General features: G+C 36.7%; 1 protein-coding gene across 4 annotated transcripts in view; it reads left to right on the top strand.

Moving 5' to 3' along the window:
* Positions 1-6736, top strand: part of GKAP1 (G kinase anchoring protein 1) — a 79895-nt gene extending 73159 nt beyond the window's left edge. For all 4 annotated transcript variants that reach the window (XM_002819903.5, XM_024252842.3, XM_054520108.2 and 1 more), the window contains 3 exons: positions 3597-3667; positions 4163-4240; positions 6417-6736. In XM_002819903.5, the coding sequence (XP_002819949.4) occupies positions 3597-3667; positions 4163-4240; positions 6417-6464 (197 nt within the window). In that variant the 3' untranslated portion in view covers positions 6465-6736. The remainder of the gene's footprint in view (positions 1-3596; positions 3668-4162; positions 4241-6416) is intronic.
* Positions 6737-16825: the final 10089 nt, after the last annotated feature.

The following is a 16825-nucleotide window of genomic DNA, read 5'->3' as shown; positions in this document are numbered from 1 at the left end:
ATCAGAAATCATGTCCAGTTGAACAGAACATGAATACTCTTGAAGTAGGTTCAACCTTGTATTTTGTATAACTTAACTATTACACAAATAGAAGTTAAAGAATTATGGCGGGGGGAGGCCAGGTGCAGTGGCTCATGCCTGTAATCCCAGCACTTTGGGAGGCCGAGGCAGGTGGATCACTTGAGGTTAGGAGTTCGAGACCACCCTGGACAACATGGTGAAACCCTATCTCTACTAAAAATACAAAAATTAGCCAGGTGTGATGGTGCTTGCCTATAATCCCAGCTACTTGGGAGGCTGAAGTGCAAGAATCACTTGAACACAGGAGGCAGAGATTGCAATGAGCTAAGATCATGCCACTGCACTCCATCCTGGCTGATAGAGTGAGACTTTGTCTCAAAAAAAAAAAATTATGGGGAAAGACATTATTTGGACATTTGTATGTCTATATCCTGAGATTAATTTAGACCTGTGCATGTTATTGATCTCCATGTGGGTCTTTTAATGAACAAAATTATGAAAATAAAAAATTAAGTTATTTAGAAGATATATTTGTAAGTGCAGAAATGAAGAGTGTCATTGCGTATTGGATGTATAAATTCTAAATATGTAAAAATAAAATAATATTTCCTCCCCATAAAACACTGTGGAAATTGAGAAAGTTAACTGATAAAAGCTTGCTCTCAAAAATAGATTAAAAATCGCTATCAGTAACAACAGTGTCCATAGCATAAGTAATCCAAGTAGAATTTTATATAGGATCGTTTCATGAAAATACTTGTAACACTTATAATGTAAATGTAAATATGATCAGTTCTGTAATAATGCAGCATGTGTTCCTAAAAATCAGTAGTCTCTGCAAAATCACACAAGATGGCCAGGCACAGTGGCTCACACCTGTAATCCCAGCTTTGGGAGGTTGAGACAGGTGGATCACTTGAGCCCAGGAGTTCGAGACCAGCCTGGGCAACATGGCAAAACCTTATCTCAAAAATTATATGTACAAAAATTAGCCTGGCATGGTGGTGCACGCCTGTGGTCCCAGCTACTTAAAAGGCTAAGGTGGGAGGATTGCATGAGCCCAGGAGGCTGAGACTGCTGTAATCCTGCCACTGCACTCCAGCCTGGGCAACAGAGTGAGACCCTGTTGATATGGTTTGGCTCTGTGTCTCCACCCAAATCTCACCTTGAATTGTAATAATCCCCAAGTGTCAAGGGTGGGACCAGATGGAGATAATTGAATCATGGGGGTGCTTTCCCCCGTGCTATTCTCATGTTAGTGAGTTCTCACGAGATCTGATGGTGTTATAAGAGGCTTCCCCCTTTGCTCAGCACTTATTCTCTCTCCTGCCACCTTGTGAAGTGGTGCCTTCTACTATGATTGTAAGTTTCCTGAGGCCTCCCAGCCATGTGGAACTATTAGTCAATTAAACCTCTTTTCTTTATAAATTACCCATTCTCAGGCAGTTCTTTATAGTAGTGTGAGAATGAACTAATACACCCGTCTCAAAGAAACAAAAAATCCCCACAATACTTATGAGAAAAAGGGAGGTTAGAAGCACAGCACTTAAAATCGTTGTCAGTGACACATGAAAAAAAGATGGGAAACTAATAAAAACAGTAACACAGTTTTACACATGTTAAAATGGTTAAATACATAAATATTACATAAATGTAGCACTTTACCTTGAAAAAAACCTGAAGTTTGCTTGTGGGGGAAGTAGGTCTCAGAAGGGTTATAGCTTGTGTGTTACTGCTACATGGTGGAAGGATGGAAAGTTGTCAGACCAGATGGGTGTGGTTCCTAACACACAGTGAACCAAGGTAGCTGGTAGATATTCAAGGAGTACATGCGGGTGTGGTTTTCTCTGTTCATAAGATTGTACATAAGTGTATTGAAAATTTGTGTTATGTTCAAGTTGTTACCTAATACATCAACCTCATTGAAACAAATTTGTGTTTTCAAAACAAGCATTATAGGAGAACTGATTGTAATTGAAATATTACATAACTCTTTAAAATCACTAGTTTTCAGCAAGTGTTTATAATCCTGGGGATGGAGGAGTAGAAAGCATAATTTGTAAAAGTTCCCAGGTTGATTCTTGAGAGACTGAATTGCTTCTTGATAGGGTGTTTCATCTTATCATATTAAACTATGAAAATGAATTTGAACTACAATCTTACATTGGCAGAGCTGTGGTGATATCAGTACTCATTTTCCTCCTTTGCTAATTTTATTACAATTTTACCTCTCTAGTCTCTCCTAGTTTGTTTTCAAAGTGAGGAGTTAGTTTTTCATACATTAGCCATTACCATGAGTTAAGGAAGTTCTCAGCCATGTGAAAATTTCTGAAGCTTAGGAAACATAGGGCCAAAGTATAGATATCTTGCTTCCCCCAAGAGAGAGAAGCCTCTAGAAAAAATGAATAGTTCTAAGAGACCACACATGTCATATGATCATTTGTGATCATATGAGCTACATTTAGTTGACATTGCCTTATTGGTATGAAAATTTATTCAGAGAATCATAATTTTGTTGGCATTATAGTATGCTCACCACCCCAACAATTCAACAAAAAAGCACTCTACATTGTTTTTATTTATTTTGAGACGAGTCTCACTCTGTCACCCAGGCTGGAGTGCAGTGGCGTGATCTTGGCTTACTGCAGCCTCCGCCTCATGGGTTCAAGTGATTCTCCTGCCTCAGCCTCCCAAGTAGCTGGGATTACAAGAATGTGCCACCATGCCGGGCTAATTTTTGTATTTTTACTAGAGACAGGATTTTGCCATGTTAGCCAGGCTGATTTTGAACCCCTGACCTCAGGTGATCTGCCTGCCTCAGCCTCCCAAAGTGCTAGGATTACAGGTGTGAGCTACCATAATTGTTTTTAAAATCATGCCTTAAGATTAGTCAAGGTATTTATAAAGTTTTTTCCATATGTGAAATTTTGTTTTCTTGTATCCTTGTCCTATTTAGAGTAGATGTAAAAATTAATCTTGCACCATATTTGTGCAATTAAAAAATATGTATTTTTTTATTGACAGAGTCTCTCTCTGTCGCCCAGGCTAGAGTGCAGTGGCACCATCTTGGCTCACAGCAACCACCACCTCCCCAGTTCAAGGGATCCTTATCCCTCAGCCTCCCAAGTAGCTGGGATTACAGGCATGTGCCACCACACCTGGCTAATTTTTGTATAATATTTTTTACTAGAGACAGGGTTTTGCCATGTTGGCCAGGCTGGTCTCCAACTCCTGGCTTCAAGTGATCTGCCCACCTTGGCCTCCCAAAGTGGTGGGATTATAGGTGTGAGCCACCATGCCCAGCAATAAATATTTTAACACCACAGAAAATGTAAAATTTCTAAGAAAAAAATGCCGTGGTGATGATGATCAGAATTTACTGGTGAAAATGTAAAACAAACAAAAAAGAATTTACCAGTGAAAAGTAAGAGCTATGCAAGGTCAAGAAGTAGATTCTTTAAGTGTGACAAGAAATCATTGTTCTAATTGCACTGCTATGTCTTAGTTCCCTGAAGTATTGTTAAAGTATTTGGGTGACTGGAAAATCTATACTGCTGTTTTTCCTTTTTTGTCAGTGAAAGATAAGGCAGAAATACTTCTGCAAGTTGATGAATCGCAAAGTATCAAGAATGAGCTCACTATTCAGGTAAGGAACTGTGGAGCATACATGACTGGTTTTCTTAAGCTGTCTTTAGTCTTGAATTATTAAAACAAATACAGCTCATCAACACTGTAAGGAAGTAGTATAAATTATACTTTATTATTATGTAATAGCCCATGAATGAAGATTCTGTTTACAGCACTAAAGGAGGTAGGTATGTCCTTCACCCTGAAGAATGGGGGATGATAAGGCTGTATTTTAATGAACCATGAATTTAGAGACAGAAAGGGCAGATAGAACTTACCCTGTATCTGGGCTTGATTTTTCTCCCCTTCACATCCTTATTGTCTTCTTCTCTCAGGACAGTTTGCCCCATCTTTAATATAGAGCTGTGTACAATACCAAATGGAAATTATGGGGGGAGCTTCTCTGTTACTCATCCATTTAGTTGTCAAAAACCTATCATTGTGAATATGTTAAGAATTGAGTATTTGCCAAAAACTCCAAAAATTCTTTTTCTTATTGAATATTTGGTTATAGGTGACTTCACTTCATGCTGCATTAGAACAAGAAAGATCTAAAGTGAAAGTATTACAAGCAGAATTAGCCAAATACCAGGTATGCTTTTATAATTTATAAGTGTTTTTATCACAAATAATACATTTGGAGTAGATACTGTGTGAGAATAAATGCAGTATTTTATTCTTAGGCCAAAATTTATTCACTAAATATATTGATAATTTTATTATTGGTCATATAATTTACAATGTAGAAGATGTTATTCTAGACATTGGTATATACAGCAATAACTAGCATAATTCAGGAAGATTCTTGGTACTACATAGATGATACAGCATACATGCCATTGAATCATATTGGGGAAAGGCACAAAAGAACAATTGTCCTGTTTATAAGGTTGATCACTTGGATACAGTGATATCGCCTAGATATCTCCATTGTAAATATATATTTTCCCTTTTATAATTAATATGTGAGGTGATACTTTGAGATTGTATGAATACCCTTTTCATCTAGTGGCTTTAGCCTCCATTGATATCTGTGCCTTTTTTTGTGATTGCAAAACAGTGATTTTCTAACTCTGTCATTTCTTCTGCATTTACAAGCTAGCATTGAGCAGTTTGTTCCAGGATGAAGCAATTAAAAATACCAGTGCTTTTGTGTGTGTGTGTGTGAGATATATTTATGTGTGTGTATATATATGTGTTTCTAAATCATAATATAAAATACATTAACTGGAATCATAGCCAAAAAATCTCAAAAGCCACTCATGGTGTGGAGAACATAGCAGTTGATTAGCCGTGGCTTTACAATTGAATCAGTCCCAGAAAGAGAATTCCCTTTACCTGGGAGACCTTGAAAAGGATTCTTGTGTGTTTGTTGTTTTGGATTTTTAAGAAATCTCATTGAGAAGCATGGTAGGAGTTTTATGTATAGTGGGTGGGTATCTATTTCAAAAAATATTTTTGCTAAGTTTATTTTTATTTTTCTGCTAACTGGAAATAAATCTTGTTTTTAATCCGTGTCATTACACATCTCCTGTTCCAAAAAACCTATTCATACTGTTTTTCTCTGAATAAATCTTTGCAAAATTTTTATATGGTTAGGAGTGAATGACAGCATTCTTATGCTCGAGTATTGTTTCATTTTGTTTTATAATGTTGATGTTGAAATGGTTATAGTCAGAAAAAGAATGAAAGAAACGAAGAGAAACTGCCATCATTATCAAATGAGTCTGGGCTCCATATGCCCCTGATACAACCACCTCTCTTTAAGAGATGCACTTCCACAGAAAAAGTAGTTCCCAAACTTGGCTGATCATTGGAATCACTTAGAAACTTTGAATTAAAGATTGTTAGCCAATTAAATAGGTGTGGGACAAAGCCTAGATGTCAGAATTCTAAAAATATTACTGCTTAGGTAATTCTGATGATCAACTAAGTTTGGACATCATTGCCATAGTTTATAAAAATGGGAAAAACTATACATACAACTATTATAAAGTAAACACATTAAACCATTATTTATGGTTAAATTGGAGGGGGTAGAGTAGCTATTGATGATTTTAATTTTATTCTTTGCATGTTTGTACTTTCCATATTTCTATAATGAGTATTTGTTTTTTAAATCAGAATGAAACAGAAAACGTTATGTTATGTTAAAATATTTATGTAAAACCCTTCTTGTCCTTTATGCTGCCTTTCCTTTTCCTTGGCTCAAGTCAAATACCACAAATGATGTTTCATATGGAGCAAATTAAATACAAATTTATATATGCAACTGAGCAATATGAAAAGTAACCTAGTTTTCAATCCACTAATGAACAAAATCAAATTTCTAATGCTGATGTGAGCAAAACTCGACAGAACTTGAATTATAAATTGAATTACCCAAAAGGTAATGAACTGAATTACTAAATTTGCTGATCATGTGGAACAAATTAAGTGTACTGTTTATTTTAGTATTGATCAAAAACTTTATTTTTAATTCTGGAACAGTCAAAATGAGTTCTAAAATAAATAAGATATCGGTGAGCTTACTAAGGCAAGACTCTTATTCAAATAGAAGTAACTTTTCTAAAACCAACCTTAATCATTTATAAAAAATAACCATATTAAAATAATGTAGCAATATGTAGACTCAAATTTACAACAAAATCAAAAAAGAAATTGCTTCCTTCTCATACCGCAAGATGCCTTTGGTCTGTATTTTTTAAATGAAGTGGTCCCAAAATGTTATGTCGTAAATAATTTTCCCTATTTTTTTTTTTTTACAGGGTGGCAGAAAAGGGAAAAGAAACTCTGAATCCGACCAGTGTAGGTGATTACATTAGCCTTTGAAGTCAACACAAAGTTTAAAACTTTCAGGATTTTGCAAAGTTGTATATATTTAATGCTGTGCAACTGCTAAACTATGCAGTTTTCGTTGAAGGAACTAAAAGCAACTAGCTCCCTAATGGTCTATAATTTTATTTCTTTTGGCTTAAAGTGAAAAAGAAGAAATAGAGAATTCCAGCAGAATTCAGTGGTTGTCTCCTATCGATACTTCTTATCACTTTAGTTTTTCATCAGTCAATAAAATTAATTTACTCTTCCACTAATACGTTTGATTTGTTAAGTTTCAGAAACGTGAAAGTATTTTTGCTTACAGCACAGCCAATCAGTTGGGTCCTTTCAGTTTAGTGAAAATTTTCTCAGCACTTTCTGCACACTAAACCCTGCAGGACATGCAAGATGAAATATGGCTGATACCCTCAAATAGCTTATGCTTGGGGGGAAATAGAAGGTGGGAGTGGTTAGGCCGGGTGTGGTGGCTAACACCTGTAACCCCAGCACTTTGGGAGGCCAAGGTGGGCAGATCACTTGAGGCCAGGAGTTTGAGACCAGCCTGGCCAACATGGTGAAACCCCGTCTCTACTAAAAATATAAAAATTAGCGAGGCATGGTGGTGTGCGCCTGTAATCCCAGCTACTTGGGAGGCTGAGGCAGGAGAATCGCTTGAACCTGGGAGGCGGAGGTTGTAGTGAGCTGGGCGACACAGACAGACTCTGTCTTCAAAAAAAAAAAAAAAAAAAAAAAAAAAGTGGGGGTGGGCAAAACAAGAGCAAAAAATAATTACCATAGATAGTAGAGTGTGAAATCACATTGTTTGGAGATCGAGAAAACTTGCATGAAATAGCTTTTAGAGGGTAGATACTTTTTCTGTAAATTTATTGACAGGCGGTCCAGGCAGGCAGAATGAAAAACAGTCTGTAGGCTGGGAATGGTGGCTCATGCCTGTAATCCCAGCACTTTAGGAGGCAGCGGTAGGAGGATTGCTTGAGCCCAGCAGTTCAAGACCATCCTGGGCAACATGGTGAGACCCTGTCTCTTAAAAAAAAAATCAGCCAGGCGTGGTGGCATATGCCTGTAGCCCCAGCTACGCAGGAGGCTGAGGTGAGAGGATCACTTGAGTCTGGGAGGTCAAGGATGCAGTAAGCTGTGATGTTAACCCTGAACGGATGACAAAGAAAGAAAAGAATTAGGGCCAGGTGCAGTGACTCACACCTGTAATCCCAGCACTTTGGGAGGCTGAGGCGGATGGATTGTTTGAGCCCAGGAGTTCGTAACCAGCCTGGGCAGCATGGCGAAATCCTGTCTCTATAAAACTAATAATAATGTCTGTGAATGCTTTCACCATAAGATAAGGGCTAAGCCAAGGTTGTCTAATCTCCACACTTCCCCCATGTCAATACTGTATAGGTGATCCTACCTCATGCAGTAAAACAAGAAAAAAAAAGTGTACAGATTGCAAACAAACAAAAACAATTTGGCTTGAGAATAACAACATGACTCACTGGGAATAGAAAGAGTATTGGTAGCTGGGTTTGGTGGCTCGTGCCTGTAATCCCGACACTTTAGGAAGCTGAGGTGGAAGGATCACTTGAGCCCAGAAGTTCAAGACCAGTCTGGGCAACATAGTGAGAACCCATTCCTACGAGGAATTTTTAAATAATCAGCCAGTTGTGGTGGCATGTGCCTATGGTCCTAGCTACTTTGGAGGCTGAGGTGGGAGGATTGCTTCAGCCTGGAAGGTTGAGGCTGCAGTGAGCCATGATTGCAACACTGCACTTCAGCCTGGACAACAGAGTAAGACACTGTCTCAAAAAAAAAAAAAAAAAAAAAAAAAGTCAGCGGGGGCTTTGGTGTGTAGGAGGAATAAGTGAGAGATTTTTCACTAGTCTAATCAATTGCTATAATAATTAGTAGTTTATGGGATTCAACTGTTTTTAGTAGAGGCAGTAAAATACAATTGTGATTCATTAAAATACAGGATTTTAGGCCAGGCACAGTGGCTCATACCTGTAATCCCAGCACTTTGGGAGGCTGAGGCAAGTGGATCACTTGAGGCCAGGAGTTCCAGACCAACCTGGGCAACATGGTGAAATCCTGTCTCTCCTAAAAATACAAAAATTAGCCAGTTGTGGTGGTGTATGCCAATAGTCCCAGCTACTGGGGAGGCTGAGGCACAAGAATTGGTTGAACCCCAGAGGTGGAGGTTGCAGTGAGCTGAGATCACACTGCTGCATGCCAGCCTGGGCAGCAGAGCAAGACACTGTCTCAAAAAAATAAAAATAAAATACAATTTTGTGTGTGTGATAACAAAGATGAACACATAAATGCTGGTCTTCAACTGAACAGAATAGGTAACCCAGAAATAAGACTGCACACCTCCAACTATCTGATATTTAACAAACCTGACAAAAATAAGCAATGGGGGAAGGATTCCCTATTTAATAAATAGTGCTGGGATAACTGGCTAACCATATGCAGAAAACAGAAACTGGACCCCTTCCTTACACCATATGCAAAAATTAAGATGGATTAAAGACTTAAATGTAAAACTCCAAACTGTAAAGACTCTGGAAGACAACCTAAGCAATACTATTCTGTACATAGAAACAGGCAGAGATTTCATGATAAAGACACCAAGAGCAATTACAACAAAAGCAAAATTTAACAAACAGGATCTAATTAAAGAGTTTCTGCACAGCAAAGGAAACTATCAACAGAGTGAACAGACAGCCTACAGAACAGGAGAAAATTTTTGCAAACTATGCATCTGACAAAGGTCTAATATCCAGCATCTATAAGGAACTTAAATTTACAAGAAAAAAAAACCATTAAAAAGTGGGCAAAAGACATGAACAGACGCTTTTCAAAAGAAGACATGCAGCCAACAATCATGAAAAAAAAAGCTCAACATCACTGATCATTAGAGAGAGGCAGATCAAAATCATAGTGAGACACCACATCACACCAGTAAGAACGGCTGCTATTAGTCAAAAAATAACAGATGCTGGCGAAGTTGTGGAGAAAAAGGAATGCTTATACACTCTTGGTGGGAGTGTGAAATAGTTCAATCATTGAGGATGATAGTGTGGCGATTTCTCAAATAACTAAAAACAGAAATACAATTTGACCCAGCAGCTCCATTACTGGGTATATATCCAGAGGAATATAGATCGTTCTGTCATAAAGACACATGCACACATGTGTTCATTGCAGCACTGTTCACAATAGCAAAGATGTGGAATCAACCTAAATGGCCATCAATGGCAGACTGGATAAAGAAAATGTGGCGCAAATACACGATAAATACTATGCAGCCATTAAAAACAAAAACAAACAAACAAAAAAAAAACAGCAAAATTGTGTCTTTTGTGGGAACATGGATGGAGCCGGAGGCCAGTATCCTTAGCTAACGCAGGGACAGGAAACCAAATACCTCATGATCTCACTTAACAAGTGAGGGCTAAATGAAAACACATGAATGCATAGGGGGAACGACATACACTGGGGCCTACCAGAGGGTGGAGAGTGGAAGGAATGAGGGGATCAGGAAAAATAACCAGTGGGTACTAGGCTTAGTAACTGGGTGATTTAATAATTTGTACAACCCCTGTGACACAAGCTTACCTATGTAACAAACCTGCAATGTACCCCTGAACTTAAAATTTTTTTAAATGCTGGCCTTGGCCTCCAAAACCAGCCTTATATGAAAAATTCCACTTCGTGACAGTCTTTGAAGAAAAAAACACAAAGGTAATGAAATTGTCATCATTGCTTATATATGTCTGGCCTCTCCCATGAGGTTATATGAACATTGCAAAGGAATATAGTTATAAGGCATATAGAAAACAGCAAAATGACAGAAGTCTTCTCAGTAGTTACTTTAAATGTAATGGACTACATAATCCAATCAAAAGACAGAGACTGGCAAGGTGGATGTAGATAAAAACCATGATCCAACTAAATGCTCTCCACAAGACACTTGCTTTAGATCCAAAGACACCTCCAACTAAATGCTCTCCACAAGACACTTGCTTTAGATCCAAAGACACCTCCAACTAAATGCTCTCCACAAGACACTTGATTTAGATCCAAAGACGCAAATAGGTTGAAAGTAAAAGGATAGAAATGGATATTCCACACAAATAGTAACCTAAAGAGAATAGAAGTGGCTACATAATATCAGACAAAATAGACTTTAAGTCTAAAAAGGTTGCAAGAGACAAGACATTATGTATTAAAATGTTCAATACAGCAAGTAGATATAATAAACATTTATGCATCTAATAAACTATCAAAATATGTGAAGCAAAAACTAATAGAATTGGAGAAATAGCTCTACAATGATGGTTGGAGATTTCAATATCTCACTCTCAATAATAAATAGAACAACCACACCGAAGATAAGGAAAATAGAGGACTTGAACCACAGAATGAACCAATTGAATCAAACAGACATATACAGAACACTCTACCCAACAACAGAATACCTATTTTTTCTCCAGTGTATATGGAACATTTTCCAGGACAGACCATATATTAGGCCGCAAGCTAAGTCTCAAAAGACTTCCCTTTTTTTTGTTTTGTCTCATCTGACTCATCTTCCATCAATAGACTTTAAAAGATAGATGTCAAAGTATCTTCTCCAGCCACAAAGACAAGAAGTTAGATATCAGTAACAAAAGAAAAATGGAAAAATTTACAAACTTGTGGAAATCAACACACTCTTAACCAATGGAACAAAGATGAAATTACAAAAGAAGTTGCAAAATACTTAGAGACAAATGAAAACAAAAACACAAAATACCAAAACCTATGGGACACAGTGAAAGCAGTGCTAAGGGAGAAATTACTATAAGTGTTTACATTAAAAAATAAGAAATCTCAAATCAACAACCTAACTTTGCAAAGTAAGGAATTAGAAAAAGAAGAACAAACTAAACCTAAAGCTAGTAGAATGAAGGAAATAATAAAGACTAAAGCAGAGATAAATTAAATAAAAAAAGAGAAAAAGAGAAGATTAACAAAACCAAAAGTTGGTTTTTCAACAAGATTAACAAAATCGAGTTCAGCTAGATTAAGATAAAATTCCGGAAGAAGACTCAAATTACTAAAATGAGAAATCAAAGTGGGAACATTACTACAAATTCTACAGAAATAAAAAAGGATAAGAGAGTACCATGAGCAATTGTACACCAACAAATTCGATAACCTACATGAAATGGAAAAATTACTAGAAACAGAAAATTCACCAAGATTAAACCACAAATAAATAGAAATTTTTAGTAGACCTATACCTAGTAAGAAGATTGAATCAATAATCAAACTTTTGTTTTAAGAAAGAAAAGCCCTGGACCTGATGGGAGACGGATGGTGGTGATAATTGTACAATATGAATATACTTTATGTCACTAAACTGTACACCTAAAAATGATGATTTTAAATTTTATGCTATGTGTATTTATATGTATTCCCTACCATAAAAAAGTAGAGAAAAAAGAATATTAGGCTCTTCACATAAAGAAAAACCTAAATGGTCTGTAATCCTAGCTACTTGAGAGGCTAAGGAACAATCACTTGAACCCAGGGGGTGGAGGTTGCAGTGAGCTGAGATTGTGCCATTGCACTCCAGCCAGGGCAACAAGAGCCAAATTGCACCTCAAAAAAAAAAAAAAAAACAAAAACAGAATATACACAGAAAGAATTTAAATGACAGTAATGCAGGAAATGAGAAATCAAAATGCTATAAGGCATATAGAAAATAAACAGCAAAATGACAGCAGTCTTTTCTTATTAGTAATTACTTTAAATGTAAATGGACTAAATAATCCAATCAAAAGAGACTGACAAAATGGATGTAGAGAAAAAACCATGATCCAACTAAATGCTCTCCACAAGACACTTGCTTTAGACCCAAAGACACAAATAGGTTGAAAGCGAAAGGATAGAAATGGATATTCCATGCAAATAGTAACCTAAAGAGAATAGAAATGGCTACATAATATCAGACAAAATAGACTTTAAGTCAAAAAAGTTTGCAAGAGACAAAGAAGATTTTATATATTAATAAAATGTTCAATACAGCAAGTAGATATAATAAACATTTATGCATCTAGTAAATTATCAAAATTTATGAAGCAAAAACTAATAGAATTGAATGGAGAAATTGTTCTACAATGATAGTTGGAGACTTCAATATCCCACTCTCAACATTAAACAACCACACAGAAGATAAGGAAAATAGAACCACAGAATAAACCAATTGGATCAAACAGACATATACAGAATACTCTACCCAACAAAGAATACCTCTACCAACACGGCAAAAATTTAAAAGTCTGATAATACCCAGGGTTGGTGAAATTTGGGACCAACCAAAATTCTCTTACAGAACTGGCGGTAGTGTAAACTGTTTACAACCATTTTGGAACATATTTTGGCATTACCTTGCAAAGCTGAAGATTCATGGATCCCATAACCTAGCAATTCCACCCTTAAGTATATATACCCTGAAGAATCTTATGTACATATTCATAGAAGCATCATTTGTTATGGTAAAAAACTGGGGAAAAGAAATCCATCTGAAATAGATTAACAAGCCTCCCCTATATAGTAACAATATGGATGGATCTCAAACAATACTATGTGAAAGAAGAAAGAAAGAATACAAATAGTATGATTTTAGACATATGAAATTTGAAAATAGGCAAAATTAATTATTGATATTTTACAGATGATAACATACAAAATCAAATACACGATTATCATGAAGTCATTTTATTGTTTATCTCTAGGGGCTGGGAGAGGATTATGATAGGAAGAGACACACCAGGGTAATCTTGTGGGCTGCTGGTTCTATTCCTTGACCTTGGATACAATTATATATTTATGCATATCTTAATATATATCTAAATTATATATATGATGTGCTTTATGTACCACATAGTATATATCACAAAATTAATTAATAAAAGGGGGACTGTTTGCAGGCATCTCTTATTTTAAATACTCTCCATAAGGCAGTTCCATGTTATGTTAGAAAACTAAAATAATCCTAGACCCTAGACCCTTAAATAAAATAAACTATTTAAATATTTCTAGGAAGAAACAATTAGGCTTTTTCCTCCCTCTTAAAAACGTATGGATGTGTCTGGGGCCCTGGAAGACTCTAAATGTTCATTTTGCCTTTTTTGTGATTTTAAAAATATTCTCAATTTTGCCCTTTTGATAAATAATGAGCAAAGGGGAATTTTTGAACACCATGTAAATTTTAAAAGTGTACTTTAAAAAATATACATGACTACAAATGGGAATACTATATGCTGAGTAGTAATCTGTGATTTAAGATCACAGTAATGCATTGGCCATAGCTCTTACTTGCTTTAAAGTGTTGATTGTGTGCATCTTTTCCCAGGTTCATACTGAATAATGTCATATCATATTGATATCTTGAAATTGAATATGGTGGAATATTTACAGCATGGAAATTGGCAAATGATACAAACTACAAATGCACCCCCTTCCCCACCCCAGCTATTTGTTAAACATTTATCAGCCCACCACTGCTTAAGGACTAAGAGTTCTGAATATAAGTTTAAACTTTTTTTTCATTCGTTTTCATATTTTTGGAGAAGCTTAATCTGCTTGACAAACAACTCTGTCAAGGCAGTCAAGTATTTCTTAGGACTAAAATATGCATCTCTAACAAGATAACTTAATTGGTGTAAAACTCAGAAAAGAATAAATTGAAATGTAGAAAAAAATGGAAGAATAAACACAATTTGGCCTGCCCTAGACCATGCCCCTCCCATTTTGTTGCTAATATGAAAAAGAAAAATTACTGAAATAGTCTCCTTTTTAGGCAGTTTGCTCAGCATTTGAGTTCTACTTCCAACTGCTCCATTTAGGAGAAAATAAAACTGTCCTCTGTTCTTTGGAGGTGAAAACATGGAAGCAGTTTCCCTATTTGGAATATCATGAAATTTGGGGTGAATGTGTTTAGTATTTGATGTAAAGTTTTTTTCTCTTTGTCCCAGCTCCCTGAAGCTATTTAATAAAGGCCTTTACATGGGCGTGGTGGCTCACGCCTGTAATCCCAGCACTTTGGGAGGCAGAGGCGGGCGGATCATGAGGTCAGGAGATCGAGACCATCCTGGCTAACACAATGAAACCCCGTCTCTACTAAAAATACAAAAAATTAGCTGGGTGTGGTGGTGGGCACCTGTAGTCCCAGCTACTCAGGAGGCTGAGGCAGGAGAATGGCGTGAACCCGGGAGTCAGAGCTTGCAGTGAGCCGAGATTGCACCACTGCACTCCAGCCTGGGCAACAGAGTGAGACTCCGTCTCTAAATAAATAAATAAATAAATAAATAAATAAATAAAGACCTTTACAGTTTTATTGCTATTGTATTAATCAGGGATACAGAAGTATTATTTATCCAGCTTTTCCATCAAATGGAAAACTTTATAATAGCCCTTCTAAAGTGAGATGTAGATACTACATACTTGAGATGCAGTGGCCTTTAGTGAGTTAATGTCTATTAAGAAGGAAAATGGGATGGAAATCCAGAAAACCCAGACTATGTTTTGGCTGTGTTGACCATTTACCCGATGATAGCCATTTAGTTGTCCTTTGCCTCAGTCTCTTCATTCTAAGACTTAGACTTACAATACTGGTCATATAATTCATAAAGATTTGCACTTATCTTTTGGAGCATGTTGGGATAGAGGCAGTGTTGAAGCATGAAGTGGTAAAATAGATTTAATGGTCCAACACCAAACAAGACAAAAATAACTTCTGCATTTCAATAAAGGCTATGTTTTCTTCCTCCCCTTCCTTTTTCTTCCCCTTCTCTTTCTCCTTTTTCTCCTCCTTATTTCTTCTTCTTTTTTAGAGGTGGCGGTCTTGTTTTGTTGATGAGGCTGGTCTCAAACTCCTGGGCTGAAGTAATCCCGCCTTGGCCTCCTGAAGTACTGGGATTACAGGTGTAAGCCACTTCACCCAGCCTCACCCACTTTTACTTTTGTGCCTTGTGATCTATTTCTTTTATTCTTTTTTTTTAACTTTTATTTTAGGGTCAGGGGTACATGTACAGGTTTGTTATATATGTAAATTGCATATCATGGGGGTTTAGTGTACAGATTATTTCTCCACCCAGGTAATAAGCATAGTACCTGATAGGTAGTTGTTTGATCTTCACCCTTCTCCCTCCCTCCACCTTCAAGTAGGCATTGGTGTCTGTTATTCCATTCTTTGTGTCCATATGTACTCAAAAGTTTAGCTCTCACTTGTAAGTGAGAACATGTGGTATTTGCTTTTCTGTTCCCGTGTTAGTTCACTAGGATACTGGCCTCTGGCTCCATCTATGTAGCTATAAAGGATGTGATCTTGTTCTTTTTTATGGCTGCACAGTATTCCATGGTGTTTGTGTACAACATTTTCTTTATCCAGTCTACCGTTGATGGGCATTTCGGTTGATTCCATGTCTTTGTTGTTGTGAATAGTGCTGTGATGCTGTGATGAACATACACATGCATGTGTCTTTATGGTAGAATGATTTATTTTCCTTTGGGTATATGCCCAATAATGGGATTGCTGGGTTAAGAGGTAATTCTGCTTTGAGTTCCTTGAGAAATCGCCAAATTGCTTTTCACAATGGCTGAACTTGTGTGTTTAGTACACTGAACCTAAGAGATTTGGCTTCTGCTTTGCAGAAAAGCTACTCCTTTTGAAAGCATACTCTCCCTCCTGCTCCTCCTCCTCTTTCTCTTTCTCTTCCTTTTTCCTCTTCTTTCCTCTCTCCCTTCCTCCCTTGCATTGTACTGGCTTGCTTAGCAGTGAATTTTAAGATACAGCCTTCTAAAAAAAAATGGCTAGCTGTTGTGTAAGATATTTTACAGAGTCTAAACTCCTATAAAAATAGGTCTAATCCCAGTCTAGCCTGCCTGTAAAGTTTTCATTTAATTATCAAATTCAGCCTATATTTAGAATAACATTCTAATTACACTGTTCACTTAGATGTATTTTTTGTACTGATTTTTTTTAAATTCACAGTTTCATAGGGGAAACAGCCTCTTTTGAGGTTGAAAAAACAATATTTGTGCTGAAAAATTTTAGTTGCTTTTTTCTCCACCAGATTTTAAAGTGAGAACTATATTGGAGGTTGCCAGGCCCTGCTAGGCTCAGTCAATACAAGAATCCTTCTGTAGCATCATGTAATATACCCATGTAACGAACCTGCACATGTACCCCTGAATCTAAAATAAAACTTGAAATTATTTTAAGAAAAAGAATACATACACTCATAGATACATTTCCATCTATAGTTATATCTATACTGAAAACCATGAGTTC

Source organism: Pongo abelii, chromosome 13, assembly GCF_028885655.2.
Source record: "Pongo abelii isolate AG06213 chromosome 13, NHGRI_mPonAbe1-v2.0_pri, whole genome shotgun sequence".
NCBI classification, from domain to species: Eukaryota; Metazoa; Chordata; class Mammalia; order Primates; family Hominidae; genus Pongo; species Pongo abelii.
Note: the sequence above shows the minus strand (reverse complement) of the source record. Positions and strands in the feature narration are given on the sequence as shown.